Source organism: Danio aesculapii, chromosome 16 (assembly GCF_903798145.1).
Source record: "Danio aesculapii chromosome 16, fDanAes4.1, whole genome shotgun sequence".
NCBI lineage: Eukaryota > Metazoa > Chordata > Actinopteri > Cypriniformes > Danionidae > Danio > Danio aesculapii.
This window is the reverse complement of record NC_079450.1, coordinates 10,961,448-10,988,684: the sequence shown is the minus strand read 5'-3', so window position 1 is coordinate 10,988,684 and position 27,237 is coordinate 10,961,448. Positions and strand designations below refer to the sequence as shown.

Sequence of the window (27,237 nt, the reverse complement as noted above, 5' to 3'; positions counted from 1 at the left end):
TTAAAAATCCCAGGATGTTCTTTGAAACCGAGTAGGGGTTTAACTCTTAACCATTCCTAACCATCCCCATATCATAATTGGCTTCATCACTCTCCCTCCTCTCCACCAATCAGCTGGTGTGTGGTGTGCGGTCTGGTGCAATATGGCTGCCGTCGTGTCATCCAGGTGGATGCTGCACACTGGTGGTGGATGAGGAGATCCCCCCCAAAATGTGTAAAGCGCTTTGAGTATCCAGAAATGTGCTATATAAATGTAAGGAATTATTATTATTATTTTTCTAGAGTGTTTCAAGCATCTGTGTTTGTGCACATTATCAATTGGAGTTTACTAAGCACGTACGCTTAGTACGCATAGTACACTATAGTACGCATATACAGTTGAGGTCAGAAGAATTATCAGCCCTGCAGTATTTTGTTTTCCCCAATTTCTGTTTAACAGAAAGAAGCTTTTTTCAACACATTTCTAAACATAATAGTTTTAATAACTCATAACTGATTTATTTTATCTCTGCCATGATGACAGTACATTATATTTTACTAGATATTTATCAAGATACCAGTGTTTACACTGTAAAAAATGAATCTGTAAAATTTACGCTGTGGTTGCCAGTATTTCACCATTAAAAATACAGTACAAACCGTAAAAGTAATTTCTCATTTTTACAGTAAAGTACCCTATTTCATTTATTTATAGAGGTAATATGTCTGTATTTTGAATTACCAACATCTACACAACTTTAATTACACAGATAGACACGTTAATAACTTTTTACTTGTCTAGAAAATGCTTCTTGATTTAGGAATTTTTAGATGTTTGGACTTGAAACAAGTCAAAAACTCTTAAGAAAAGCATTTTTTGCAGTGTACAATTCAATATTTCAGTGAATTTAAGACTTTTTAAGGCCTAAATTAGTATTTTTGAAATTTAAGACATTTTAAGACTTAAAACTCCGCAGACATCAGATTCTAACTGACAGTGCAAATGTAGGGCTTGGTGCTGGAAACTACAGTATTTTTAGGTGCCGTATTTTATTTATTTATAGAGGTAATATGTCTGTATTTTAAATCACAGATAGACACGTTAGCACACCCATATGCAGGTGGTGATGAGTAAGTTACATAATCAACCAATGCTCATCATAAACAACTTTTCCCACAAGCAGAAAAGTGTATCAGTGTATAGAAGGTGCTCAGTGTCATTCACACAGCTACTAAACACCAGTATGGTAACACGCATGAAATTAAGGTCATGAAATAAACATGTTTATCAACATTAGATGTAACATAAATCTCTAATGTACATAACTGAAGGGGAAACAACTAAAAAGATCCAAAGTAATGTCAACAAAAAGCAAAAAAAGTGATTTGCCATACAGGGAATTCTGGAAAAGTCAATTTACGGTTATTTGCTGCATATATTAAGAAAACACACTGTTAACCAGGTTATGGACTTTTGCAGTAGCATTTTTACAGTTCTTTTTTAAAATCACTGCCATTTTTTACAGTGTAGCTTAAAATGACATTTTAAAGGCTTAACTGGGTTAATTAGGTTAACTAGGCAAGTTAGGGTAATTAGGCAAGTCATTGTATAACAATGGTTTGTTCTGTAGACTATCGAAAAAAAATTTGCTTAAGAGGGCTAAAAATATTGACCTTAAAATGATCTGTAAAACTGCTTTTATTCTAGCTGAAAAAAACAAATCAGACTTTCTTTAGAAGAAAAAATATTATAGGAAATACTGTGGAAAAATTCCTTGCTCCATTAATGATTGTTCACAGAAGGGCTAATAATTACGACTTCAACTGTGTAACACATATGCTTTGACCTTTAGAGGACTGAAGGAGGTGAGCTTTGAATTAGAATCACTTCGGGGTGAATTTCAGACGGTTTGTTTACTGGATTCCTCCTCTGTCCTCATGTAAACGCAGCAAAAGACACTGAGCCGACAGCATGCAGTTGTGCCTCACACATGAGTGTAAGGAAATGCATCTGAAGACTTTCACCTCTCCGACAGATGGTGCCTCATTTATGCATTATTTAAATATCAAATGAGAACGAAGAGCTGTATGCAGGAAACAGACTTGAGGAGCAGCAGGGGCTTTCAGTGAGAGCGTCCTGCCTGATCTTGACCCTCTGTTTCACCGTCTGGAAGTTTGTGTGGCATGCAGACTCTTTTTTTACTGTGTGTCTATTAATGGACAGATTCGGTTTCAAAAATCTGTCGTTAAAATCAGATATGATTCAGCAGCTTTTGGTACATTATGTCATTCCCGTGAGGTTTGCGAGGACAGTTTGTTCATTTGCATTGACAGCTACAGTAGAGTAGGTGACATTGACACAGCACTTGGGGCCAAACAATATGGAGCAAAACCATGCTTTCTTATGAAGTTGATCAATTTTGGACAAATGCTAATTACTGGAAAAGACTGATTTGGATAACTTGCAGAACTTGTACACATGTGCAGTGTCTTAAGTAAATTCTGCACTCAAAACATAAAGACTTTTGCTGCTCGTTCATGCTACTTGTTTAAAATAGTTAAAACAACACAATTCATACGTTTTTTGAGACAACTTAATTATTTTATTTTTAATCCACTTCCATTTGTAAAAAGGATTATGCTAACTTAATCGATTTGTGTTGGGACAATATGAAGGAATTGCGTGGCATTTTTCACAGTGTATGTATAGTATGTGTGCACAGAAATTATTTTGACAAAATATATGTTGTCCTCGTTTTTCTTTCTTTTTTGCATATCTTAATTATATTTAGAATCATATTTTAAATGTTAATAAAATAAAATAATAAAAGTATTTTAATGGATAACATCTGGTTAATATTTTTTTATTTAAAACTAAAATATCGTTATTTTTTACTGTTTTCTATTTATCTTTTTATTTAATACTTTATTTCTTAATACATTTTCATATTTTGATTAGACACTCAGCAACACTGAACACTACACAACTAATAATATAATTAGACTTTTTTCAGGTTTTAAAATAATTTTTACATGTTTTTTAAAAAATTTAACTATCAGTATCTTGGTATTTTTATGAATTATTTTAATTTAAGCAGTTTGATTTTACTTTTATTTTTATTTTGAAAATGTTGTTATTTTTAACTTCAATTTTATACTTTAATTTCATTCATTCATTTTCCTTTGACTTAGTCCCTTTATTCATCGGGGGTCGCCACAGCGGAATGAACCGCCAACTTATCCAGCCTATGTTTTACACAGCGGATGCCCTTCCAGCTGTAACCCAGTACTGGAAAACATCCATACACACTTATTCACACACATACACTACGGACAATTTAGTTTATTCGGAGCACCTAGAGGAAACCCACGCCAACACGGGGAGAAAATGAAAACTCCACACAGAAATGCCAACTGACTCACCCGGAGCTCGAACCAGCGACCTTCTTGCTGTGAGGCGATTGTACTACCTACTGCGCCACCGTGACACCCTGTTATATTTCTATATAGTATTTTATAAAAATAAATTTTTTAATATTTTTAGTAAGCAGCACCGGACACCACAAGTAGTTTTATCTTATTCTGTCAAAACCATCGTCTACTTTGATCACATATTCCATGTGCCCATTTCATTTAAAGTAGTTTTTTTAGTATTTTATTATTTGTATTTTAACAATTAATTAAAGCTATTTAATAGATAATATCTTGTTAATTATAATTTTCACAAATTATTCATTTTATACTTGAATACTGTTAAAGCTTTTGCTTTTGCTTTTTACATTGATTACATTTTTTTCATATAAATATAACCCTTTGTAATTTCAATTAATGGATTTTTCATACTTTTGATACTTTTAGATAGTCACTCAGCAATGCTTGAAAGGATTCCATAAGCTGTGATAACATTTACATTACATAACGTTTTCATCCTTATTTTTTAAACTGTTTTAATTAAATGTCTTTTTTTAATGATTCACTTTGAGTTGCTTAATCACCTGACTGTCTGAATAACAGCATGAAGACGAGAGTACTGACCTGATTCTACAATGCGAAATACAGTGTGCTTGTTTTTGCGTTCGTTTCAGAACTTGCAATGCAGTCTTCTATGGGAGAAATGACTTGGAATAATAAACAGCAGAAAACGGTCAAACTACTTGCTCTACAAACAAGTGTGTGCATGAATATACATAAAAAGATAATAATATAATAAGAAAATGTCAGTTTGCAACATCAAGCTACAGATATCGATGAAAGTAAATGATAGCGGAAGTCTAGATTTCTCTGATGAATCATCTGTTGAACTGCATCCCAATCATCACAAATACTGCAGAAGACCTATTGGAACCTGCATGAACTCAAGATTCTCACAAGAATCAGTTAAGTTTGGTGAAGGAAAAATCATGGTTTGGGGTTATATTCAGTATGGAGGCGTGCGAGAGATCTGCAGAGTGGATGGCAACATCAACAGCCTGAGGTATCAAGACATTTGTGCTGCCCATTACATTAAAAACCACAGGAGAGGGGAAACTCTTCAGCAGGATAGCGCTCCTTCTCATACTTCAGCCTCCACATCAAAGTTCCTGAGAGCAAAGAAGGTCAAGGTACTCCAGGATTGGCCAACCCATTCACCAGACATAAACATTATTGAGCATGTCTGGGGTAAGATGAAGGAGGAGGCATTGAAGATGAATCTAAAGAATCTTGATGAACTCTGGGAGTCCTGTAATAACACTTTCTTTGCCATTCCAGATGACTTTATTAATAAGTGATTTGAGTCATTGCAGAGATGTGTGGATGCAGTCCTCCAAGCTCATTAGAGTCATACACAATATTCATTCTTTCTCCACTGCACCATGACTTTATATTCTATACTGGACATTATTTCTGTTAAGTGACAAGACTTTTGTCTAAGCAAAGTCAGACCTTACTGTCCTAATTAAATCATTAAAAATCAAGGCATGATCATATTTTATTTTGGTAAAATAAGCATAATCTAGAGGCCTTTACCTTTCATATAGGCCACTTCTGATATCAAATGATCAACTAGAAGTCGAGTTATTATTTGTTGTTCCTAAAACTTGGATAGGCAATAAGATTTTTGTCAGGTAATGTAGTAATAGTTACACTTTACAATAAGGTTTCTTTAGTTAATGTATTTACTAACATGAACTAAGTATGGACAAAACTTGTAGAGTATTTATGAATCATAAATCTGACTAAAATGCTATTTCAAGCTTGCTAACATTAGTTAATGCATCGTGAATTAACATGAATTCTTCAGTAACTAATGTTAGCTAACATGAACAAATGTATTAATAAATATATGTTTATAGAAATGTATGTTATAAATGTATTGTTTATTCATGTTAGTTCATGCATTAACTAATACAACATTATTGTAAAGTGTTACCTTAGCATCTGCTCTGCTAAAAGTCTGCCATCTTTTTCTCTCTTCCGGCTCCAGGTGCGCGAGTATGAGGAGGAGATCCACTCACTGAAGGAGCGTCTGGTGATGTCCCACCGCAAGCTGGAGGAGTACGAGAGGAGGCTGTTAACTCAGGAGCAGCAGACCAATAAAATCCTGCTGCAGTATCAGAGCCGACTGGACGACAGCGAGAGGAGACTCCGACAGCAGCAGATGGAGAAAGACAACCAAATTAAAGGAATTATTGACAGGTAATTTGAGAAAAGCAGCCTGGAGAAATGGCGATTCTCACGTGAGCGCACTCGCTGTGTATTTTCTTGCGTTCCCTTATGCAATTCTGTGTATAAATTAGTGACCATGAAAAGTATTTGGACATTTAAAGGGATAGTGTACTTGAAATTAAAACGTACTTATTTTGCTAGCTCACATTGTTATTCTTAAGGTGAACAATTAATCCATGCTAGTTAATCCACTAAAAGAAAATTGTTTGTGTCTGTAATCTTTAATCAAAGTCTGAGCATTTGCTTCCGCTTTTGGAGTGTCGGTCCTTCTGTTGACGTCAGCCTGAGGGAACTGCATATTAATCCGATTGTTAAGTCGTGACGTATTTAATACTGTTTCCGGGTGCAATCCGCTACTCATTTGAATTAAGAAAATATTAGTTTATGACCACTTTCCAGTCATATCTCACATTAAAGTGAATTTTATATCAAATCATGGTGTACACAACAGTCTCTGGACTTGCTGCATCACAGACATCAATATTTTAACAATTTATAAAAAATTAATCACTTTCTGGCCATCTGATATTAGGCATGGTTATCTATATATGGCAATTGAGATTTTCGAAAGCATTATATCGCTGTTATGAAGCGGACAGGAGACAGAGGTAAGGAAACGTTAGGGTGTTTATTAAATGACAACAAGGAGCACATGAAGGATAGCCAGGAGGATCAGGAATGATGTTGGGGTCTTTTCCTCCGTGGCTGGGTAACAGGAATACACGAGGATGGACAGCACACACCAGATACAGCTGACAGAGGATGACACAGACTTGGAAGGACTGGAAGACAGGACGATTCGGGAGGACCAGGAAGACTAGGAGGAATACAAAGAGAACAGGTAAGTAAATCGTTTGTTTTAGCTGAGGATGACTACGCTGAGTGGTCGCTCAGTTGTCCGCTTTCGTCGAGACGAGCCCGGACAATGAGCGACTGGAGTGCTGTGCTTTTATCTGGTGCTCGTGAATGTGATGCAGCTGTGTGCTCATTAGAAGTCAGGTGATGGTGATCTTCGTGAGTGGGGGTCGTGAGAGCCTGACCAATCCATGACAGTACCCCCCTCCCCAGGGCCCGCTCCTGAGGGCCGACACCTCCGACGCCGTGGTGGTCTCCCTCTGCCTCTAGGCGCTGGGAACTCAGGGTGGCTCTCATGAAACTCCACCATGAGACTAGGATCGAGAATATCAGCTCTGGGAACCCATGTCCTTTCTTCGGGGCCGTACCCTTCCCAGTCCACCAGGTACTCCAACTGGCCACCACGACGTCGGGAACGCAAGATCTCCTTCACTGCGTAGACGGCTCCTTCTTCTAGGAGCAGTGGAGGAGGGGGTTCCTCTTCGTGGTCAGGCTCTGTGGAGGGAAGAACAGGATCGTGATAGGGTTTCAGGAGTGATACGTGGAATGTAGGGTGAATACGGTAGTGAGAGGGTAATTGTAGTTTGTAGGTGACGGGGTTAACCTGTTCCACGATGGTGAAGGGACCAACAAATCGGGGACTTAACTTGCGAGAGGGCAGTCGCATGCGTATGTCCCGGGTGGATAGCCACACCTTTTGTCCGGGTGTGTATCTGGGTTCTTCAGACCTTCTCCTATCGGCGGTTACCTTGCTTCGACGGACTGCCCTCTGCAGATGTTGATGAGCCTCGTCCCAGACTCTCTCGCTCTCCCGGAACCAGTGATCCACTGCGGGGACATCAGATGGTTCGCCATCCCAGGGAAAGAGCGGTGGTTGGAAGCCCAGGACGCACTGGAATGGCGTGAGTCCGGTGGAGGGTTGCCGCAGTGAATTTTGGGCATATTCTGCCCAGCCCAAATACTGGCTCCAGGAGTTCTGGTGACCACTGCAGAAGGTCCTCAGGAACCGTCCCACCTCCTGAATCTTCCTCTCTGTCTGCCCGTTGGTTTGGGGATGATATCCAGAAGAGAGGCTGACGGCCACACCTAGGAGCTTGAAGAAGGCTTTCCATAGACGTGAGATGAACTGTGGACCTCTGTCCGACACAATATCTTCTGGAATACCAAATGACCTGAAGACTTGATTAAAGATATTGTCGGCAGTTTCAAAGGCTGTGGGAAGACCTTTCAGAGGGATTAGTTTGACAAACTTTGAGAATCTATCTACTATGACTAGAATACAGGTATTACCTTCTGACGAAGGGAGGTCAGTGATAAAGTCCACTCCTAGGTGTGACCAGGGACGGTTCGGAATCGGCAAGGGATGGAGCTTTCCAGCGGGTAGATGACGTGGGCTCTTGGATTGGGCACAGTCCTTACAGCCCTGAACATATTGCCTCACATCCCTTGCCATGTTTGGCCACCAGAAGCGTTGGGATACTAGCGAGAGAGTATTGTTGATCCCTGGATGTCCAGTGCCTAGCGAGGTATGTAAGGAGTGGATCAGATCTACCCGGTGTTCAGGTGGTATGAACTGCCGATGAGGAGGGCATCCCGGCGGAGCAGGGGCTTCCGGAGTGGCAACGACTGGAGGAGCGTTCCAGGTGATCGGACAAATGGAGATGTGTTCGGGAAGAATCTTCGTTGGGAGTTCTTCATGATCGTGATGCTCGTGTAAACGAGAGAGAGCGTCTGCTCTTAGATTCTTGGGTCCTGGACGATAGGAAATGGAGAAATCAAAACGTGAGAAGAAAAGTGACCATCTGGCTTGACGTGGACATAGTCTCTTGGCCTCTTTGATGTATTGGAGGTTTTTGTGATCTGTGATCACCTGGAACGGATGTTTGGCTCCCTCCAACCAGTGACGCCACTCCTCCAAGGCTAGCTTGATTGCTAGAAGCTCCCTGTCTCCTATGCTGTAATTCTGCTCCGCCGGGCTCAACTTCCGAGAGAAATAGGCACAGGGATGCAGTCGGGGCGGTGTATCATGATGTTGAGATAATACTGCCCCGACGCCGGTGGTGGATGCGTCCACTTCCACCACGAAAGGAAGATTTGGGTCAGGAAGAGTCAGGAGTGGGGCCCTTGTGAACTCCTTCTTAAGAAGGCGGAAGGCTGCGGCTGCTTCTTTGGTCCACTCCAGTCCTTTGGGTTTACCCTTGAGGAGATTAGTGAGAGGTGATGTAATCCTGCTGTAGTCCTTGATAAACCGTCTATAAAAGTTAGCAAACCCAAGAAACCTCTGGAGCTCCTTAATGGAAGTGGGTTCTGACCAGGATAGAACAGCCTCAATTTTCTTCCCATCCATACGTATACCGGTTTGGTCAATGATGTATCCCAAGAAATGAATCGACTTCTGGTGGAATGAGCATTTCTCCGCTTTGAGGTAGAGGTGATGTTCTCTCAATGTGTGTAGGACCTCCGCAACGTGTTGGCGATGTTCGGCCTCACTCCGGGAGTAAATGAGGATGTCATCTATGTACACTATTACACAGTGGTGAAGAAACTCCCGGAGGACTTCATGAATGAAGTTTTGGAATACGGAGGGGGCGTTGACCAGACCGTAAGGCATGACCTCATATTCATAGTGGCCAGTAGGGGTCACGAATGCTGTCTTCCATTGGTCCCCCTCACGTATTCTTATCAGATTATACGCGCTGCGGAGGTCCAATTTAGTGAAGACTTTAGCTTCTCGGAGCTGTTCCAAAGCGGCTGGTACCAGAGGAAGGGGATATCGGTATTTTACTGTACCGTTATTTAGGACCCTGTAGTCGATGCATGGACGCAGCCCTCCGTCCTTCTTGGCCACAAAGAAGAAGCTTGAGGCGGCTGGTGATTTTGAGTGACGTATGTACCCCTGACTCAGAGCCTCCCTTATGTAATCTTCCATTGCCTGATTCTCTGGAAGCGAGAGCGGGTAGATCCTACCTCTTGGCAACTGGGCATCTGGAACTAGGTCGATCGCGCAGTCCCATGGCCGATGCGGCGGTAGCTGGGAAGCTCTCTTGGGGCAGAAGACATCATGAAAGGAGCTGTACTCCTTAGGAATGTGGATAGACTGCTTCTCAGGAGGGCTCTCGACCGATGTTGCAAACAAAGAAATGGGGTTCCGACCTTGAAGAGGGAGATTTGGAAAACAGGCAGGTGTACATCCAGATCCCCATTTCTTTATCTCTCCTGTGCCCCAAGAGATGATGGGATCGTGCTTCACCAGCCACGGGCGCCCTAGAATGATGTCCATATTTGCACCCTCCAGAACCAGAAATTGAATCCTCTCTTGATGTAACAACCCCACTTGAAGAAGGATGTCTTCGCATTGTCGATGGATACGGGTCGAAGATCGAGTGCACTGGGTTATCGGTTGTATCTGGTATATATGCGAGGACGCCTCAGTACGGAGGTGGAGTTGACGACAGAGGGATTGGGAGATGAAGTTCCCTGCTGACCCGGAGTCGATGAGGGCTGTGACAAGGAGAGAAATAGAGGCAGTAGTTATTTGTACGGTGGTAGTAAGTGGTTTACATTGTTCAATATTCGTACTGAATACACTCACTGAAGTCCGAATGGGACGAAGGGGACACTCCATACGGGTGTGTCCACTGACACCGCAGTATAGACACAGACCCCGGGTCAGCCTCCTCTGTCGTTCCGCTGATGTCAGTCTTCCAGACTCTATTATCATGGGTTCTGGTTCTGGAGAGGCTGTTGACTCAGGCGATTGGAGGAGTGCAGACGAGGGGGTGATGGTGTCCTGTTGATAGGAACGGAGACGATCGGAACATCGGAGAGAATGTTGGATGAATCTCTCCAGACCCATTGTATCATCTAATGTGGCCAGTTGGATTCGGAGCGTGGGTTCCAAGCCGAGCCGGTACGTGGTCAACAACGATCTCTCATTCCATCCACTTGCAGCTGCTAGAGTGCGAAACCGGAGAGCATATTCCTGTGTAGATAGAGTACCTTGCTTTAGATGATACAGCTGCTCTCCAGCGGCTACTTCCCCATCAGAACGTCCAAACACCTCTTTGAAATACTCCGTGAAGGTAGTGATGGAATTCATGACCGGCCCGGCTTGGTTCCAGATCGTCTCAGCCCATTTAAGTGCAGGTCCAGAGAGTAGAGATACGATGTAGGCGATCTTCGACTTATCTGTGGGATATAGAGAAGGTTGCATTTCGAATATGAGGGAACATTGTAACAGAAAACCATTGCACTCCCCCGCTCCGCCTGAGTAGGGCGCTGGTCGGGCCATGGGACTGGAAGGAAGGGCCGAAGAAGAAACTGTGGAGGCGGAAGTGCTCGGTGCTGGTGGTGCGTTGGAAAGTGGAGCTGGTGGCTGTAGAATCCGCTTCAACTGGTCCACCAGCTCTTGAAGGTGATCGGGGGTGCTCATGTTGTCGTCGTTAAAGGTCCGGGCTTCTGTTATGAAGCGGACAGGAGACAGAGGTAAGGAAACGTTAGGGTGTTTATTAAATGACAACAAGGAGCACATGAAGGATAGCCAGGAGGATCAGGAATGATGTTGGGGTCTTTTCCTCCGTGGCTGGGTAACAGGAATACACGAGGATGGACAGCACACACCAGATACAGCTGACAGAGGATGACACAGACTTGGAAGGACTGGAAGACAGGACGATTCGGGAGGACCAGGAAGACTAGGAGGAATACAAAGAGAACAGGTAAGTAAATCGTTTGTTTTAGCTGAGGATGACTACGCTGAGTGGTCGCTCAGTTGTCCGCTTTCGTCGAGACGAGCCCGGACAATGAGCGACTGGAGTGCTGTGCTTTTATCTGGTGCTCGTGAATGTGATGCAGCTGTGTGCTCATTAGAAGTCAGGTGATGGTGATCTTCGTGAGTGGGGGTCGTGAGAGCCTGACCAATCCATGACAATCGCTTTGTAAATGTTTATTATTACCATTTGTTGAGCCTCCACATACACTTTGATATAGCACTTTAATATAGCACCTAGAAAACCACTTTGCGTGACGTCACACTTAACAAGCGGATACCCTCCCTTACCCTTCCTTAAGGGGAAAAAAGTTTTTGGCAAAATCGTTGTTGTCTAAACAGCTTAAAACTCTAGTCACAGAAGAGTGCTGTATGTAAGTTTTTGACTCTTCTAAAGCATAGAAATACCATAATATGTTTGCAGATATTTAAGAAACATGCTAAGTGAACATTCTTGTTTATCTAAAAAACAATGCTGAAGTCAGATATCCTGCTTTGAAAATGATTTTTCCGTGCCAGAACGTCTGTCTTTGTTTTGGTTCTTTTAACCCGCCCAATGCCAGTTTAGCCAATTATATTTCAGCACCCATGTTGCCTTGATGGAAAACCATGTATTTCATTCATTCATTCATTCATTCATTCAGAAAGGCTCTGAAAGTATGCGTTCGTGACCGAACTGCGACCTCCGGTGGACAGAAGCAGACTCTGAATTGAGACGCAGATTCAGTTCCACATGAGGTTATTAATAAGCAAATAAACTAAATATTCTGAACATAAACATTAAGTGAGCAGGTTACATTGTAATCGCGTGTCCTAACAACATGCTAAGTGACGAGATTTGCAGTGATAAACATGACAGAAATTACAGCCATTCAGAAGCACAGAATATGAACTCACTCACGAAATGGGAAGGTTTATAATCTATTTAATACATATAAACCCTCTTCAACATTATTAAATGTAGATGCGCAATCACCGATATGTGTTTAGCTCTAAAGTTCTTCAAGAGCTGATCTATCTGCTGCTGCTTTCAGTATATGGCAATAAATGTCATGTAAAATGGCATTCAAACTCACATTGTTAGCATTTAACACTGAATAAAGCACACAAGGTTTACCTGGGGTGATCAATGTCAGTTTTCTGTTGTTCACCTGTGAGAAATATAAGCCATTTCTAATATATCTATTCGAGTTGTTGGTAAGGACAAAAAACTCATTTTAATATGGAAAATATTCCTTCTATCGGGTGCTGTTGATTTATTTAAAACACAGTTTAAATCACTTGCTCCTGTCCTCAGTCTGGTAACCTGCGCTTGCGTTTGTTTTGATCCAGGAGTGCAATACCTAGTTCAACCATTTGGGTATCAAACTTACACTCTGCACCTTTAATCACCATCATATTGCACCATGGATCTCCTGAGACCTTCATTAATCTTCTTAAATTTAAATGAAATCCAGGAGCTCTCTGACACTCCAAAAAGACCCAATACATTCAAAGTCCAGATAAAAGACCAAATACATTGTCAAAACATTCCATGTCACTTTAGTGGTTCAACTGTGAACATATGAAGCTCCAAACAAAGCTTTTGTGTGCTTAAAAAAACCAAAAACACCAATGTCTTCTCTTCAGCCGTGTTAGGTCCAGATGAAAATATGTTGCATTGGCCATACAATAACCAAAGTCCTTTTAAGGAAATTCATTTCATCGGCGGCCATCTTTGAAACACCTCTTGGACAATATGCTCGGGCATTCTGTTTAAATGGGGAAATATCAAATTCTCCAAAATTTCTTGCCTTAATAAGCTTTATGATTAAATTTCATATTAGCAATCACCAATAAAGTCAAACAACAACCGTCTCTTTAGTTTCATTTCTAAACGTTCGAATCATTCAAAATCTACAGAAACTCACGTCTGGTCCGAGCCCCTCCCCCAGAGAATCGTCAGTTTATAGCAATCGCTGATTAGCTCCTGTAATAGAAGGCGGGGCTTCATTCACCATATTGAGCATTACAATTATCCCCATTCAAAACTATGCAAGTGACATATCTTGTGTATTCTATAGTCTTTGAGTAAACACAGACCCTGACGACCTGAAGTGAAAGAGAAAATATATATACTGTATGGTAGTTTTGCCTGGATTTTGCCAAAATCATTACCATTCAGTTTAACATTGAAACTGACATGCATGTCCAAACATTTTTTTTGGGTCGCTGTATACAGTATATGCTTTGAATAGTTTAAAAGGCTTTATTTTTTTATAGCATCAGCCTTTTTATGTTGAATTATGCCAAACATGGACTTCTCAGTGTTGTAACTGCTGTGTTCTGTCACCACAAAGCTACTTTTTATTGATGAACTGGGCTCATTTGCTTCCTGTTGTTGTTGCTGCTGTTTTGTTTCATTTCATCATTTTATTACTGTATGTTATTTGGGTTCTTTGTGACCACAGAGACCCATTTTATGTGTTCACTGTTATAAATGACATCACCCCCACCCATTGGTTGATGAAAGTATGATGTAACTTCCTGTAATGCAGCATTTGGCTCATATTTGTGTGTCACAGAGTACATTGCTGTTTCAATCCAATTCTAGGAATGAAGAGATGGAGTGAAGACACTCAGATGGTGAAGGGAGACCCGGGGTTTAAAAGCATAAAAAATAGAAATCATCGAGTCTCTTGTCTCCTTGACGTGTTTCAGTGCAATACATTGCTGGAATTAACTGAGCAGGATTTGTTTGTAATGTCGTATATTTGCAGAACATTTCTGTTATTTTAAGGAAGTGTCATTGGAGAAAAATCACTGTATCCACTGAAAATGTTGTTCAGAAAGTCCAGAAAAGGGACCAAAAACATTGTCAAACATTGCACGTCACTTCAGTGGTTCAACTGTAACCATATGAAGCTCCAAATAAGCTTTTCATAAATCTAGCTTGAGCTGAAAAAGGAAATTGATGTATCCATTACAAATATGGTTCAGAAAGAAAAGTCACTATTTTAAAAGCTCTGACAAGGATTGTTCATGCGTTAATTGAAAAATATGTGATGGTTTGGTTACCCTCATCTCATTCCAGATCTGTATACTTTTCATTTATGAGTGGAATAGAAATGGAAGACAAAACAATAATAATTAATTGATAATTCAGTGAATAAAATGTGTCAAGCTGTTTAAAAAACAACATTAAAAACATCAAGTAACTATTAAGGTTTGTGCTACAGATCAAACATTAAAAGCATTTTGTTGTAGCATGGATTAAAATAAGTAATAATTGAAATTCATTCATTCATTCATTTTCTTTTCGGCTTCTTCAGCTTCCACCTGTTTGTCTTGAAACAGAAAAGGTGCTTATGATTTCTCTTTCACATGACCTTCAGAAATTGTAGCAGAATTTCTCGATAATGCACAAAAATCAACTCTTCCAGATCTACCTGTTTAAGTCCTGTGTATGGGAGTAGGTTGTACATCAGAGTCGCTCATATTTCAGATTTTCGTGTTCATATCTCTATGTGCATTCACCAGAACAGCGATCTTACATGACTGCTCACTTTTAGATGTCAGTTTCAGCATCAAGTTTTCATTATGAAATATGCAGCTCAATTACAAGCCTCATATTTAATGCCTAATATTTAAATCACATGAAATCTGGTGAATGTCATATTTCACCTCAAAATAAAACTAAATCCTTTATGTAAGGTGTGTTTGTGTGCCTTGTTTTCCTGAGGTTGCATGGACCACATGTCCCCACAAGTACAGCAATACCAGTTACTCTTGTCTTTGTGGGGACTTTTTTGGTCTCAATTGTGAAAAATGGCTCATAAATCACACAGAATATAGTATTTGGAGCAATGCAAGGGTTGGTGTATAGATTATACAGTCTGCACAGTATCAAAATCATTACGTCTATTGGAAAACCACATAAAGATAGCTGTACAATTGTGTGTGACACCGGGACACAAATCTGTATAATGACATAGGTATGACACGGGTATTACAAGAAGGTGGTGAAATATGAGGACATTGCTAATGCATGTATTGAAAATACAGTTGGTACAGTATAAAAACAATGGAAACCTATATAATGTCCCCATAATTCACAAAAACAAAGTGACAAAACAAACATCCTGATGTTCTTTACGTTGTGGAGACCCCACAAGTATCTAAATGTCCCCACAAGAATAGCAATACCAATGAATGTTGACCTTGTGAGGACATTTATAGCTACAGCCATATCACCCTGTAGCCCAAGACCGGTTACTCACTGAAGCTAAGCAGGGCTGAGCCTGGTCAGTACCTGTATGGGAGACCACATGGGAAAACTAGGTTGCTGTTGGAAGGGGTGTTAGTGAGGTCAGCAGGGGGTGCTCAATCTGTGGTCTGTGTGAGTCCTAATGCCCCAGTACAGTGAAAGGGACACTATACTGTCAGTGAGTGTTGTCTTTCATTAAACTGAGGTCCTGACTTTCTCTGTGGTCCTTAAAAAAATCCCATGGCACTTCTCGTAAAGAGAAGGTGTCCTGGCTAAATTCCCTTCCTTGGCTCTTACCCATCATGGCCTCCCAATTATACCGATCCATCCCTTTGAGTGTCATACACAATAAATATGCTATATAAATACACATTGCATTACAAACCCCATAACATCTATGCAAAGTCCCCATAAAACATGTGGGTGTGGGTACAGCTATGGAACAACTTAAATATTCTCATTCTAAGATTTACAGGCTTTATTACAGTAAATGGCTTTGAGAAACCTTTAAGAAACAAAGTGCCATGTTTTCAGTTGCTTATCTTCATTATTGGACTATATAATACCAATGTTTTACCTTCAATTATTCTTACCATTTGTCTTTTTTTTAAATGTTCCAAATATATGGACAGCTTGTTGCTACCCTTCCGTTGAAGAAAGAAAACCCACACCGGTCACTGAAATAACCTCTGAAAAAGTATTAAACTGAACTTACTGAAAAAGTAACGATTAATCAAAAATGACAGACAATAAATCAATTGAAAATCTGATATTTCTTTAAAACTGTGGTTCAACCGAAGCATTAATAAAGGCAAACTAATGAAATTGGCCTGGACAAAATTGATCCACAGTTTTGTCCATGTCTATATGAACACAAAATAAGGTTCATTTGTTATGCATAAAATCATTTTATTTTTACTTAGTTGATTTTGGAGTGAAATATGACCTGGATTTTTTTTCCTAGATAAATATCAGCAGCACAAATCAGTGTGTCTAGCTGTTATGTTTCATATGCAATGTCAAGGAGATACAGTATAAAATATTAAACACGAGGTAAGTGAGTTGTGAAACAGGCGCGCTGTGAAATATGTATAAATATCTTATTTTGTGTGGTGCTGTTCGTGAAATAAACATAGAGGTATGAATTATAAATTAAGCAACATAGATGCTGAAATTATTTAAGACTGGATTCCTAGAAAGCCTCTTTTTGTAAGGTGTATATAAACACTAGATTTGAAGGATATAGATAGTTTGCACTAAAATTTGCTTTTTATTATGTCTTTGTTAGTCCTTCAGATTGAAATGGTGTATAAAATGAGTGAAATATATGCTGTATTTACATTGAGCTTCCCTATGAATTATTTTAAAAGCTATTTATTCTGAAATATATAGAGCCTAGATTATATAATCTGTATACGAGGTGATTTATATATAAACTAACTGTGCAATAATTATGCCTTGATAACTGTAGCGATGACAAAATAGCACAATTAAAGTGTATTAAAGATTCATGACCTTGTGATTTGTGACCTTTATTTGACCTATGTTAATTATAGCATTGTTATGACTGCTTATAAACTCATTTGAATGGTACTTTAATATTATTTTTGTTAACTTTTGTTATGCAATATGTGTACAACTGAACAACAGAATAAAATATCTAACCACATTGTTTTAATCTTGTGCAATTCATTATTTACTTATGTCCAAGACGTCTTATTATTATGAATTAACCCTTTCATATCAGTCTGCATCAAAGCAATGTCAAATCTGTCCAATCAAAGCTTTCATATCCAAACGTCTTGCCAACGTTAATCAAATAAAACATCCTCATTCATCAAGCACTCATTCACTTGATAATCACTTCACAGCATCCAATAGCATTTCCAAAAGAGGAAATCTTCATGTGCAGATATTAAAGCATCCCTGTCTTTTGTGCATGAAACCAAACGTCACTTTGATGCGGACTGGCGGGCATTTCAATGGCGTGTAATTGCTGGAATAAGCTGCCAGTAAAAGCGGCAGTCGTCATCAGAAGCCATCCAACGTGGCCCGTTTTCATTTATCAGTTCCCTTATTCCCATGGGATGTTGGAAATATGTCATTATGTGACATGTTTTTGATAGGATCCCTCCCAGCGTGGCTTCCAGATTGGCCCAAAGCAGCCAAAAGCCATTGTAAACCCCAATCCAAGCATTCAGATGTGATATTGGTGGCAGATGAACACTTATTTTTTAAATGTCTGATCTCTTTGCTTTGGAACTAATAAAGTCTTTCTTTCTCATCTCTTCTGTTTTCTTTTTCTTTTTCCTGAAGACTCATGGCGGTGGAGGACGAGTTGAGAGGGGGAGTGGTGCCTGAACACAAACCCAGAGTATTTGCTGATCAGGTCTGTCTTATTAGTTCTTTCTTTCTTTTCTCTCTCGCTCTCTGTTGTTTGCGTGTCTGTCCATCTATGTTGTAATGTGTCTTTGCTCGTTTGCTCTGCCTTGTCTGAAAGCTTTAGGACTGATTTCCATGGCTGTTTTCAGTAGGTCACAATCATTGAGTACAGATTTGATCCACTTGAGGAAAAGCAGCACTAGAGGTAATGCTGTATTATCCCAGAGGAATGCTTAAAGGGATAGTTCATCCAAAAATTCTGATTTGCTATTAATTTATTCATGGCATCGATGGGGTGTACACTAAAAAATATCTGTTAACTAACAGTTTCCGTATTTTGTGGTTTCTATTTATTTACGGTTGTAAATTGCTTTATGGGAACTTGATCTCTGCTCTGTCTACTTTAGATGTTGAAAGTGACTTTTATTGACATTTTAGTAGTTCAAAATAATATAATGTTCAAGGAATAATATGTAGAGAAATAAGTCAGTGAAATAACAGAAATATTGTTGCAGGTTTATTACTAGGTTTTTGTACCTTAATATACAACACCAACTCAGACCGTGGGCTCTATTTTAATGATCTAGGTGCAAAATCTAAAGCGCATGGTGCAAAAGCATTAAGAATCCACTTTTTCATCTGAATCCACTTTTGCTATTTTATGGACGGAAAAATATGCTCTGCGCCCGACGCATGGTCTTATGCTGTGTTCACACCAGATGCAGATAGATAAATAGATGCATGAACATTTTGAGTTTACTCGCTTCATTCGCGTGTCAAATCCGCTTCATTCGCTCGTCAATTTTACTTCACAACAGACGCGGATTTGCGTAATGGGCAGGGCTTTTGTCTGCCCGGTGACTCTAGCTTCGTTGCTAAATGGCTAACATGGATTTTATTGAGAGAGTAGCTGTGTTTATGTGCTTTATGAAGGCTAAAAAAACAGCGTTGATTCATTTGGAGCCGTGTGTGAGTCCACTAGATCGAGACTGCACAAGATGTCTGTTTGCATCTTTGCATTGACTTAACATGTAAATCCCTCATGCTTGATGCTTCTTCCACGTCTGGTGTGAACGCAGCATAACAGGGTTGTGCTTATTCTCTTAATGAGTTATGGGTAGGCCCACATGGAAACTGCGCGCGCAGAATTCCGCAGATTTTCCGCAGAATTCCGCAGATTTTTAGCCCATCATTAATTGAGTTTATTTACTTGAGTAAATGTGTGTAAATCTATATTTATTCAGTTTTTTTTATTAATTACAGTAATATTATTGACTAATATGAAAATGTTCAAATTGACTAATATGAAATATGATTTATGTGCAATGCAGTTTGTTCAGTAATATTTTCTGTCTTTTAGTAGAGATATTATATGAGAGACTTGCTTTGTTTACCAAATAAAGGGAATCTAACTGGATTTGCATTTTAAACATTAAATACAAGTTAAAAAGATATTATTTTTTATTTCACATATTAAGGTTTTAGTTATGATAATCCCAAAATAATTCCGCAGAAATGCGCAGATTTTTAACACAATTCTCAGCAGAAATAGCAAAAAACGTCCGCAGAGTCCGTCTGGCCCTAGTCATGAGTGTGTTTTGAGCATAACGTGCATTATTGCCCAATATACCTATAATCTAATGGACGTCTTCAACAGATTTGATTTTTCACCTAAAATCGAAAAATTAAGCTTTACAGCTCTAATTACATGCCCCCTAATTTCAGCTTCCTTCTGGAAGTAAACCACACGGCCCCTGATTTTAACCCCCTCCTGGGAGTAAATAACTTTAGCTAGCCAAACGTAATAAAAGGTCTTGATCTCAGCCAAACGCCAGGAACTTTATGAAAACAATGTAAAGACCATATTTTTCCATATTCCAAAACACCGGTGTATAATATTTTCTCATTTTACTCTGGGACCTCCCCATTTTGGTGATCACCCTACTGAAGACATCCATTAGCCTACATATTTAATTTAGTTTGCTAAGTGCAAAGATTTGTTTCAAAACTATTTCTAAATTCAGGTCTAATTTCCAGCAAATGAATAAATGAACAATAATAACGAAGTGTGGTCAAAAAGTTATATCCAAACACACGTCCTATTCTTAAGCTTCATATGGTGATGCATATGTCTCCAAAAACCGACAGGTGGACAAATCTAAACTTTTTTTATTAAACAAATATAAATATGCATATAATAAATAATAATAATAATATTAACATTATAGAAATGCAGATTGTCATGAATGAACTGAAAAAAGCCCCTCAAGATGAGGCATGGAGGCAGTGTTTTTTATATTTATATAGAAAATAATAATTTTTGTAATATTTTAATCCTTAAATTGTTTTTATATGTAAAGATATTTGTGTATTGCTGTACATCCTTTGTGTATTAAGCAATGTGTAAGCGTTTGGACCCGCATAGGGTGCAGAAACTACATGCTATGTGCTGGACTTTAGACCAACTTTTAGTGGGTCAATGGCACGGTCTATTTCATTTCCTCAAAATAGCAACGTATCAACAATGTGCCTTAACACACCTCCTTTTTAGACCAGCACACGCATGAGTCCACAAATTGCACAAATGGATTTGCTATTTAAACAACGTGGCACTAAACGTGAAAATTACTGTTGTGCTGGTCTGAAAATAGCAACAAATCACACCATACACGTCTTGCGCCTTATTGCGTCTGGTGTATGATAGGGCCCAGTATATCACTTTAAACTATTGAACATTTTCATAAAAGTCACTTATTCCACCTTTCTATGGGTAAAAGTTGTCAGAAGAAAGATCAAGGTCTCATATTGCAGTTCAAAAGCATAAATAAAAGAGGGAAAAGATTTACAATAAAAACATGAATCACAAAATATGGAAAACATTTTTTATTTTTTACAGTGTAAGTAACTTTAAAAAAGAAAAAAAGTAGAACAATTGAAACTGTGGATCTTGGTTACTTGAGAAATGTAAGTTAAAGGGACAGTTCACTCAAAACGTACCCACGGGTCATGTAGATGAAGGTGCCTTTCTTTCTTTCTTTCTTTCTTTCTTTCTTTAGTAGAACACTAAAGACGATTTTCAGCTAAATCTGTGATCCTTGGTGATGGTTAGGTTTTTTTAGATTTAAGGTCCCGAGAGATTAAAATCAAGTTTTATAGATGTTCATATATGTATGTTAGTCTTAAGGATGTCTATAATCTAGTGTGCTCCAAAACAGAATTCACATTTAGAAGATATAAACATCAAAAACGTGCAGTTTGTCACTTCAGCATAAATGGATCATTTTTTTTTCTTTACGTCACATCATACTTCAGGTTCTCATTATATCTTGACCAATCAAACGCTCTCTAGTATCTGACAAGCCCCGTCCCCTTCTTCTCATTTGCTTTTCATTTGATGCGCTTCAGCTCAACCACTCTGACTGGCAGAGCTGTGAAAAAAAACTAAACGCCAATGGCTGTTTTTATAAAGGGGAGGAGCTACTATATGCCTCACCCTCTCTTCATGTTTCAAACATTTGAGTTTTTATAATGGCAGTTAATTCTGCGACAGTCTTTTGGAATTAAAAATAAACACAAAATAACGAGTCCAAATCAATATTCGTGGCTCTTGATGATACACTGAGGTCTTGGTAGGTAAAACGATTGGTTCGTGTAAGAATTTGAACATTATTAACAATATTATTAGCTTTATTATACAGCCTGGTCATACAGTTCTTGGCATATGCAACTGTAGTCTCATTGTAGTCCAGTTGCTTTGGATGACGAATACGTGAAGGGTGCACGTATACACGGGGGTCACACATTTGTCAGTAGCTACGTTTCCATCCACCTATTTTTATGTGCATTTTGGATGTGCGCCTAAATAACGGTTGATGGAAACACCAAGATACGTTTACATTTTGAAAATGTGCATAAAAAACATGGCATAACTGAGTAGGATAAACTTTTTATTCGATAAGAAAAGATGCGCATAAACTGCGATGGAAACACTTTTACCGAACAAATTCCAGTATGCGCATTAAATAAGTCATGTGATTTTGTTATGAGAGATCATGTGATGATAAAAATCTGTGTGAATGGACAAACCAGCAGGCTGAGCACACTGTAAAACATCTGAAATGTTGTTTTGGCTATTCTAAAATGCCTTAACCATCTCAGTATTAGTATTAGTATCAGTATTAGTTGTTATATTATAAATGACCTCCAGAACTATCAAGATTGTCAGTGCTCTGCGGCTCACGCTTTGAAACGCCACCGCGTGTTCACTGCGAATCAGGATTGCCTTCTGAGGCGCAAGTCCTTTTTTAATTGTCCGTAGTGTGTGAATGAGTGTGTATGGATGTTTCCCAATGATGGGTTGCATCTGGAAGGGCATCCGCTGCGTAAAACATATGCTGGTGGTTCATTCCGCTGTGGTGACCCTAGATTAATAAAGGGACTAAGCCAAAAAGAAAGAAGAGACTGAAGAAAGAAAGGCAGTTACATATTGGATGACCTGTGGGTGAGTAAACTAACAGAAAACATTTTATTTTTCATTCAACTATCCCTTTAATGGCAAGAGTGGAGTGGAATTACCAGAATTCTGTAACTTGCGATGCCAGTCAAAAGTTTAGAAACAGTATGATAATAAAAAAATAAAGCCAATTCTGCATTTATTTGATCAAAAATACAGTAAAAACTGTTAAACTGTGAAATATTATTACGATTTTAAACAACATCATCATTACTCCAGTCTTCAGTGTCACATGATCCTTCAGAAATCATTATAATTTGATGATTTGCTGTGTTATGATCAGTTATTATTGATATAAAATCATCAATAATGTTTCCTACAATTATCAGTGCTGAAAAGACTTTTTCTTGCTTCTTAGTATCGTGGAATTGTGATACAGTTTACGTTTAGAATTCTTTAAATAAAAAAATCTAAATAATAGTTTTAAGTTGCAAGCTTTTTTACATATGGGTGAACTATCACTCCAGATCCTCAGATGTTGCTGCTTTTCAGAATTTTTTACATTTTCAATAAATTGATTGAACGAAACTTTAACAACTCAAAATGTAATCTCTGTAAATAAATAAAGAATACAGAATATGGAAGGAATGTTTAGCAAACATAATATCTACAAATAAGAGCAATACACAGCTGATTTGAATATCTATTTAAAATTTGAGCACAGTTTGAAACATGTTTAAGATCTTCTCTAAAAATGTATCTTGATTATAAGTCATTTTCTCTTTTTCACTTGAGGCACAAATTTAAGTTTTATTTTATCTCCCGATGGGCTATATGCACACTGACTTTTAATTTTCAGCCAGGCAGCCCGAGAGCTTCCGGTGAACTGTCTTTCCATTACAAAATTGTCACGTTTAAGATCTGATTTCTTTAAAAATAAGCGATCTTCACTGCCTGTTAGATAATAGGATATGAAGTGGGTCTCAGACCGGACAGGAAGCACTGCATTAAATTCCATTTCCCCCCTCCATCTCTTTAAAATATGACAGTTTATTTTACCCCAGTATTTTTAATGGAGTTTCTGCACGAGTCTGTTGCTACTGACGGCGCTAGTGGTCTTTCATCTCATCACAACTAAAAGAATGCTGAAGTCTATTCAACTGAATGTATTGTAATTACATTACAACATTGATTCTATAAAAACAACCTTTGGAAATTGAAAATACACATTAAGCTTTCACCGGAAGTTTATCGTTGGCTTTAAAACTCTAGCTGTGCATAGTGCCCAATGCAATTTAGGAGAAACGCTAAATAAATGTTTCTGGAGGGATAGATCTAGAAATGGGTTTATTTGTGCTTTATTATTTATAGTGTTTAGTGTCGCTTTACCTCAAGTGGAAAAATACACCACCTGGCCAAATATGTTATATGGTATATTTGGATCTTCTTTGCAGTGATTATTGTTTCTGTGATTTTGAAAATATTTCTTTTAAAGCAGGGGTGTCCAAACTCGTTCCTGGAGGGCCGGTGTCCTGCATATTTTAATTCTAACTCCAATTAAACACAGCTGAACCAGCTAATCAAAGTCTTTCTAGATGTACTAAAAACTCGCAGGCAGGTGTGTTGAAGAAAGTTGGAGCTAAACTATGCAGGACACCGGCCCTCCAGGACCGAGTTTGGACACTGCTGTCTTAAGGGGTTAGTTCACTCTGAAGTGAAAATGATTTTATTAATTGCTCCCCTCATGTCTTTCCAATCCCTTGAGACCTTTATTTACCATCAGAGCACACGTTAAGATGTTTTAAATTAAATCTGAGGGTCCCCTTATCCTCCATATACAGCATTGGCACAGGAACCATTCAAAGTCCAGAAATACCAAGCCCAATGGACACTTTTGTGTGCTGAAAAACTTGGTGAACAATGTTTTCTTTTCCTCATCAAGTCATCAGGGTGCACAATATTTACAGGCATTACAACATATTTCCATTACAGCCAGCAGCAGAACATGCAAGCATCATATTGCCCATAGTAAACGTGCACCCTGATCTGATACACACATCATGATTTTGCCAAGTAAGATGCGATCCTGGATTAACATCTATATTGATCCTGAAATATAATTTGAACAGTGTAATCCATACCAAATTATTCCCAAAATCAGAGGGGAATAATAGTTAGATAACAATCATATAGAAGTGCATAAGCCTAACCGTAAGCCTAAATTTAACTGAAATGTTTAACGTATCCCTTAATTTTGATTGGCTGATTAGAATGTTGTTCCAGGATTAACATGGATGTTAATCCAGGAGCATGTCCTACTTGCTGAAATCAGGTTGGCGATCTGATACAGAAGGCATTGGCAGGCAAAGTTGTTTTTACAGTCATGTTGGTACACACAATGGTTTTTGGAGTTTAGTATGATTACAGTTGAACCACTGAAGTCACATAGACAGTTTGAACGTCTCTGGAGGGTGTCTATGGAGGATGAGGAAGCTCTCGAGTTTGATCCAAAAATATATATAACATTTTTGCTCAGAAAATGTATGGTCTCAGGATATTGGAACGACATGAGAGTAGTTAATAAAAGAATTAATTTTTTTAACCCAGCGGGTTCCATGATGTCCAAAAACATTAAAAAAACGTATTAAAAACACATCAAAAATGCGAATCGATTTGATTTCAGTTGACTACATTGATGTCATAATGGGCAGCATGGTGGCTAAGTGGTTAGCACTGTCACCTCACAGCAAGAAGGTCGTTGGTTCGAGTGCTAGCTGGGCCAGATGGCATATCTGTGTGGAGTTTGCATGTTCTCCCCGTGTTGGCGTGGGTTTCCTTTGAGTGCTCCGGTTTCCCCCATAATAATAGGGTATATGCCGAAGCATGCTAATAGGACTTTTAATTTGCCAGTAACCAGGGTTAATCGTTTCCAATGAAGTGTATGGCAATGCAAAATCGGCGCGTTTAAGGTCTGTTTTCTTTAAAAATCAGCGATCTCCACTGGCTGAGTGATATCCGATATGAAATGGGTCTCAGATTTAACAAGAAGCACTGCATTAAATTATATTTTCCCCTCCATGTCTTTATAATATGAGCATTTATTTTACTCCAGTATATTCAATGGAGCTTCTGCGCTAGCCTGCCGATTCTGACAGGCGCGCGAGTAAATGGCTTTTTGTCTCGTTTTATGCTTGAGCAACTAAATGAATGTCAAAGTCTGTTTAACTGATTGTATTTAAATTACATTACATCATCGATGCTGAAAAAGGAACCGTATAAAGTAGAAAAAACTCAAAATAACAGGTCACCCGAAGTTTATCAGTATTGGAAAAACACTAGCTTGGCATATACCCTATCCAAAGACATGTGGTATAGGTGAATTGTGTAAACAAAAATTGGCAGTAATCTATGAGTGTGTGTGTGGATGTGAGAGTGTGTGTGCGTTTCCCAGTACTGAGTTGCAGCTAGAAAGAGCATCCGCTGCGTAAAACATATGCCAGAATAGTTGGCGGTTCATTCCGCTGTGGAGACCCCTAATAAATAAAGGACTAAGCTGAAGGAAAATGAATAAATGAATGAATGTCAAATTGACATCCAACATTGGTGTCAAAAAACACATGAAAAGTCACTCTCTCATTATCCTTCAGCTTAGTCCCTGATTTATCAGGGGTCACAGCAGCGGAATGAACCGACAATAGTTTTTGACACCAATGTTAGATGCCAGTTTGATGTCATTTTATAATTATCATGGTAGCTAACATGCATTGTAGGGAAACAAAATGCAGTGTAGGGCAACACGGTGGCTCAGTGGTTACCACTGTCACCTCACAGCAGGACGTTCGCTGGTTCGAGTCCCAGCTGGGTCAGTTGGCATTTCTGTGTGGAGTTTGCATGTTCTCCCTGTGTTGGCATGGGTTTCCTCCGGGTTCCCCCCACAGTCCAAAGACATGCGCTATAGGTGAATTGAATAAACTAAATCGCCCGTAGTGTGAGTAAATTAGTGTGTATGGGTGTTTGCCAGTACTGGGTTGCAGCTGGAAGGGCATTTGCTGTGTAAAACATTCATTCATTCATTTTCTTTTTGGCTTAGTCTCTTTATTTATCTGGGGTCGTCACAGTGGAATGAACTGCCATATGTTAAACATATGCTAGATAAGTTGGCGGTTCATTCCACTGTGGTGACCCCTGATGAATAAAGGGACTAAGCCGAAGGAAAATGAATGAATAGGTGAATGAAAATTCAATATGCGTTTGGAATTGAAGCTTTCCGATGAATAAAACATTTCTTATTAAAGTACTTTCTGTGTCGTTATTTTGGTGGCCAAAAGGGCATCAATAAGGGATGTCAAATGGACGTCAAGGTTTTGACATCAACATGATTTGCGCTTTTAATGTTGTTTTTTTTTTGTTTTGTTTTGTTGTTTTTTTTACGTCATGCTTGATGTCAGACTGATGCCGCTTTGAAATCATGGTGCCCGCTATGAAGTCTAACAGGTTTTTGGAGGACGATGTGTCTATTATCCAATCATTGACTCTTGTGTACTTAAATCCAATCAGTGACTTTTCTTTTGGCTAGGCAGTGTATTTGTAGTACATTAAAGGGATAGTTCACCCAAAAATAAAAATGTACTCATTATTTACTCACCCTCACATGATTCCAAACCTGTATGAGTTTCTTTCTTCTGTTAAACACAAAAATATATAATTTGAAGAAAGCTGAAAAACTATTGACTTCTATAGTAGGAAAAACAAATCCTATGGAAATCAATGATTACAGGCTTATTCTTCAAAATATCTTACTTTATGTTTAACAGAAGAAAGAAACTCAAACAGGTTTGAAAGAAGTGAA

At 38.8% G+C, this 27,237-nt stretch overlaps 1 protein-coding gene across 1 annotated transcript in view; it reads left to right on the top strand.

Annotated features, from left to right (window-relative positions):
• Positions 1 to 27,237, top strand: part of syngap1b (synaptic Ras GTPase activating protein 1b) — a 297,039-nt gene that overhangs the window by 249,339 nt on the left and 20,463 nt on the right. Inside the window, exons 19-20 of the mRNA XM_056475755.1 lie at positions 5,443 to 5,654; positions 17,870 to 17,942. Coding sequence (XP_056331730.1) covers positions 5,443 to 5,654; positions 17,870 to 17,942 — 285 coding nt within the window. The remainder of the gene's footprint in view (positions 1 to 5,442; positions 5,655 to 17,869; positions 17,943 to 27,237) is intronic.